The sequence below is a fragment of the Fringilla coelebs genome, assembly GCF_963513975.1.
Source record: "Fringilla coelebs genome assembly, chromosome: 6".
Classification (NCBI taxonomy): domain Eukaryota; kingdom Metazoa; phylum Chordata; class Aves; order Passeriformes; family Fringillidae; genus Fringilla; species Fringilla coelebs.
Window position 1 is genome coordinate 23314649 of NC_140034.1, and position 4230 is coordinate 23318878.

At 57.5% G+C, this 4230-nt stretch overlaps 1 protein-coding gene across 1 annotated transcript; it reads left to right on the forward strand.

Moving 5' to 3' along the window:
- Nucleotides 1–2629: 2629 nt before the first annotated feature.
- Nucleotides 2630–3645, forward strand: PROX2 (prospero homeobox 2; the record flags this gene model as incomplete). The annotated part of the gene is made up of 3 exons (XM_084208694.1): nucleotides 2630–2737; nucleotides 3167–3361; nucleotides 3460–3645. 3 exons carry the CDS (start codon nucleotides 2630–2632, stop codon nucleotides 3643–3645), a joined length of 489 nt encoding a protein of 162 aa, XP_084064820.1.
- Nucleotides 3646–4230: the final 585 nt, after the last annotated feature.

A 4230-nucleotide genomic window follows, 5' to 3' on the forward strand; every position in this document is an offset into this window, starting at 1 on the left:
CGGCAGCACCCATGGCCTTGCTGGCTGTGTGAATACCTTCACCAGGGATGCAGCTGCTCCTCTGTGCTCTGCCAACACCCAGGAGCACCCAAACCCACCCTTTGCCCAGGTGTACGTGGCAGAGGGCTCTGCCTGCTGCTCCCTGCCCTCATAGCAGAGTCCACACGCCCAGAGGGCAGTTTCCCCAAATGCCTCTGGTGCAGATGCAGCTGGTGATGTGGGAAGTTTGTGCTGCCAGGCACTGTAGGGCCCAAAGCAGGTGAAATGTACTCTGGGCTCGATGAAATGCCTGGCTGGTAGGTGGGTGGTGAGGTGGTGCCCAGGGCATTGCTGCTGTCGTGTGACATCTGACAGTCTGCTCAAGGGTTTTGCAGTGCCTGGAGGTTTCTGCCTGGGGTCATTCCCTGGTGAAATAGTTTTTGCAGGGTAGCAGGGATGCCATGGAAATCTGTGAGAAAGAAATCTCTGGCCCTGTGCTTGGAAAACTGCTGTATGAGGTCCTGTTTCTTGCTCTTTCTCCAGTTCCACAGCACTAGCAGGCTGAAACATCAAACATCTGGGAAGCCTGCCAGCCTGTCCAGGCAGGAAGAAGATTCGATGGACAGCAGGACTGGCTTTGAGCAGGATAGAGACTGTGCCACTTCAGGGCATGGCCAGGGGCTGAAATTGGAGCCCTGTTTCCAGACTGACTCTCTCTTGCCTTCCCCCAGCGCATCCCTGATACCACAGCTCCTCAGCCACACAATGGTTGGCAGGAGCCTGGATCCCACCATTCTTTTCCCTTCCTCTCAGGCAGTGGCCCTGCCTCACGACTACAAATGTGGTGCATGTCCTGGAGAAGAAGCACAAGCCCTGGCCTTCCTCAGGACCCGTGCCCCAGCTCCTGTGCCCTGTGCTGGTGATGGGGACCAGCTCTCCATCCAGCACCCACGGGAGCAGCTCTGTGACCAGCACTTACGAGCCAAGCGGGCCAGGGTGGAGAGCATCATCCAGGGCATGAGCCTCCCACCAACCCCACAGGCATTTGACACGAGCCTGGAGACAGCTTCTAGGCATGAGAGGGAAAGGGGTGCTGAGATGCCCCAGGAGAGCAAGAGGAAGCCAAGAGTGCCCCAGCAGGGCATGGGGGCAGCTGGTAGAGTGGCTCCCACAGGGGGCAGCTCCCATGCCAAGGGCTGCCAGCAGCTGAAAGAGCAGCTCTGCTTTTTAGAGCGGCAGTTGAGGTGGCTTCAGGAGAAGCTCTACCAAGTCTGGGACTCTGAGGATGCTGCCCAAACACAGGAAGATTCAGAGAAAGTGCAGCCACTGCCTGGAAAGCCCGAAGACAGACTGAACAAGGACAGTGCCACTGCCGCGGGTGACCCATGCCAAGTGTCTCTCAGGAGGAGTGTCCTGGAGACGTGTGGGCTGCAGGAGGCTGAGGACAGAGGTGACACAGGTGGCCAGCCCTCAGCAGTGAGGGTACTCTCACAGGCACTGAAGCACGAGCTGTCTGTGGTGACATCCCAGGTAGTGGACTCTGTCCTGAAGACTGTCTGGCCAAAGGCAGACAGCCACATCCAGAAGCAGCACCACAGCCTTCCGATGATGGGGCCAGATGCCAGGAGAGAATATACTGCTGGTGGGAAATGCAGAAAGCCACTTGCTAAGCCATCTCCCATGAATGCACCAGGCTCCCTGGACTCACCCCAGGCTGAGATCCTGCCAGGAGCTTTGGGGAAGAGCCCGGGCTCTTATGCTGCCTCCTTCAGCTCAAAGGGGGTCAGAAAATCCTCTCGGGCACCCAGCATGGATTATTCTCTGGGCTCAGCCCCCCCTGTGCAGCACAGCCAGCTGCTCAGCCAGCTGTTGGGCTATGGCCAGCACAGCCTCTGGGGCAGTGACTCTCATGAGAGCCCATCTGCTCTGGAGAGGGGCTGTCCAGAGCCCCTCAGGTTGCCCTGGGGAACTGTTAAACTGAGGTCATCGATTGTGAGACAGCAGCAGCACCGTCCCCTGCCCCTGAGCCCTGCCAGCATGGAGAGCCTGGCACTACTGCCAGCTGGCAGGGATGGCCACAATGAGCTGCCAGCTGCAAATGATGGAGTGGCCTTTGCCTCGACCCACATATCCTTTGGGGGCAGCTAGAGGTCTCTGAGGAATGTGCTCCCCTTGTCCTCTGGAGCCACAGCTTGGCACCGCCCCTGCTGGTCTCTGCAGGGCCAAGGTCCCTGCTGCTCCATAGGGGGCTAAACAGGTGTGGGCAGGAAAGGAGTCCGAAGCCATGGAGGGGCACTGCCACTCCTCAGGGTTGGCCAGATGCTGTAGCATAGCTGTGGGTATAAGCCAGGAGCTACCAAGCCTCCTCTTGGGCCAAACTGGGCGTCCTGTCATCCTAAACCATGAACGGGAGTCTCATAGAAATGCTGGATCTCACAAGACTGTGAAGTCTGTGGAGAGCATTAGCTTCCTCAGGGATTCTCAAGGGAAAAAACAGTGGCCATCCAGGCAAGGATGAACCCCCTCTGCCCCCCTGACAGGCCATGAGGGGCTATTGTGAGCATGGGGCATGCATGTGTCAGGGGTGGTGCTCAGGGACATGCAGAGCTCGGGGTTGGGTACGTGTAGGCTTTCCTTGACCGCAAGGCAGATGCAGGAGGCGCTGACGCCCGGGCACCTGAAGAAGGCCAAGCTGATGTTTTTCTTCACCCGCTACCCCAGCTCCACTCTGCTGAAGACCTACTTCCTTGACGTGCAGGTAAAAGAGCAGCCAGAACTGCTGCTGGGCGGGGCTCCTGCGTGGTGTGGCACCTAGCCGGCCTCCCTGGGGAGCCATGAGGAAAGGGCTGCTCTTGCTGGCAGGAGATGGGGGACAGCACCCATTTCAGCATGGGCAGCCCAGGAGCAGGTGCACAGGGCGGTGGCAGACATGGGCTGTCAGCTCTACACCCTGTGCGACCGAGTCATTCAGATTAAAGCTCCCCATGAATGTGCCTCCTCACTGCAGGGCAGCTGGGATCTGAATTTCAGTGTGGAGAACACCTTGGACACGCTGATGTCATTGCCCCAGCTTGGGGCAGGGCTGGGTTTGGGCCAGTCCAGCAGTGCCTGGCTGGGTTTGCAGGGACTCGTGGGTAGGGAGGATCCAAGCTGGCCAAACACCATCCTGTGGCTGTCCCCCCACCAGTTCAGCCGCTGCATCACCTCCCAGCTCATCAAGTGGTTCAGCAACTTCCGTGAGTTTTACTACATCCAGGTGGAGAAGTTTGCCCGGCAGGCCCTGCTGGAGGGTGTTGTGGATGCTGGCACTCTCCAGGTCTCCCGGGACTCAGAGCTCTTCCGTGCCCTCAACATGCACTACAACAAGGGGAATGACTTCGAGGTGAGGAGGGGGATGGGGAAAGGGGGTGGTGGTGTCTGTGGGGGTAAGGAGGCACCATGACATGGTGGTGTCACTGGCTGATGCCTGTCTTGCTGCAGGTGCCAGGGCGCTTCCTGGAGGTGGCCAGCCTGACACTGCAGGAGTTCTTCAGTGCCGTCAGGGCAGGCAAGGATGCCGACCCCTCCTGGAAGAAACCCATCTACAAAATCATTTCCAAACTGGACAGTGACATCCCAGAAGGGTTCAAAGCTGCTGGCTGCTCCCAGGAGCTTCTCCACAGCTGAGTCTCTGTGAAAGCAGCCTTGGGTTGTGTGCGCAGCCACCCCGTGCACCTCATGGGCACTCTGTACAGCACCCGTTATTTGGGGTATTCTCTCTCTGAGGGCCATGCACTCTCTGTAAGACAGCTCCTTAGGTGAGGCCTATCACTTCCCTCATGTGCTGGGATTTTATGCTGCATTGCATATGCTGCATTGTGTGCATTGTATTCTGCTGCTCAGAACTGGTGAGGACCACCAGAAGGGAGGGACAGAGATGAAGCCATCAGGTTGGAGCCTGAGAAGTTGCCCTGCCCCAGCTCTCCCTATGACCCTGAGCCACCTTCATTCTCTCTTCCAGAGGGTCAAAAATCAGGGCAAACAGCCTAGCTGTTTATAAAACAGGAAGAGGTCCTAGTAGTGGGCAAAGTTTCCTTGGCACAGCAGACTAGCGGATGTACTGAGTCCAAAAGCATGACTCAGTTTCTGTCCAGATACAACACACCAGTGTCCAAAGAAAACAGCTGGTGAATTCCAGCACTTCAAGCACTCCATGGGGACAGTTGTTCCTGTCTGGGATATGTCAAAACTATGTTGTAGCCAACAAGAATA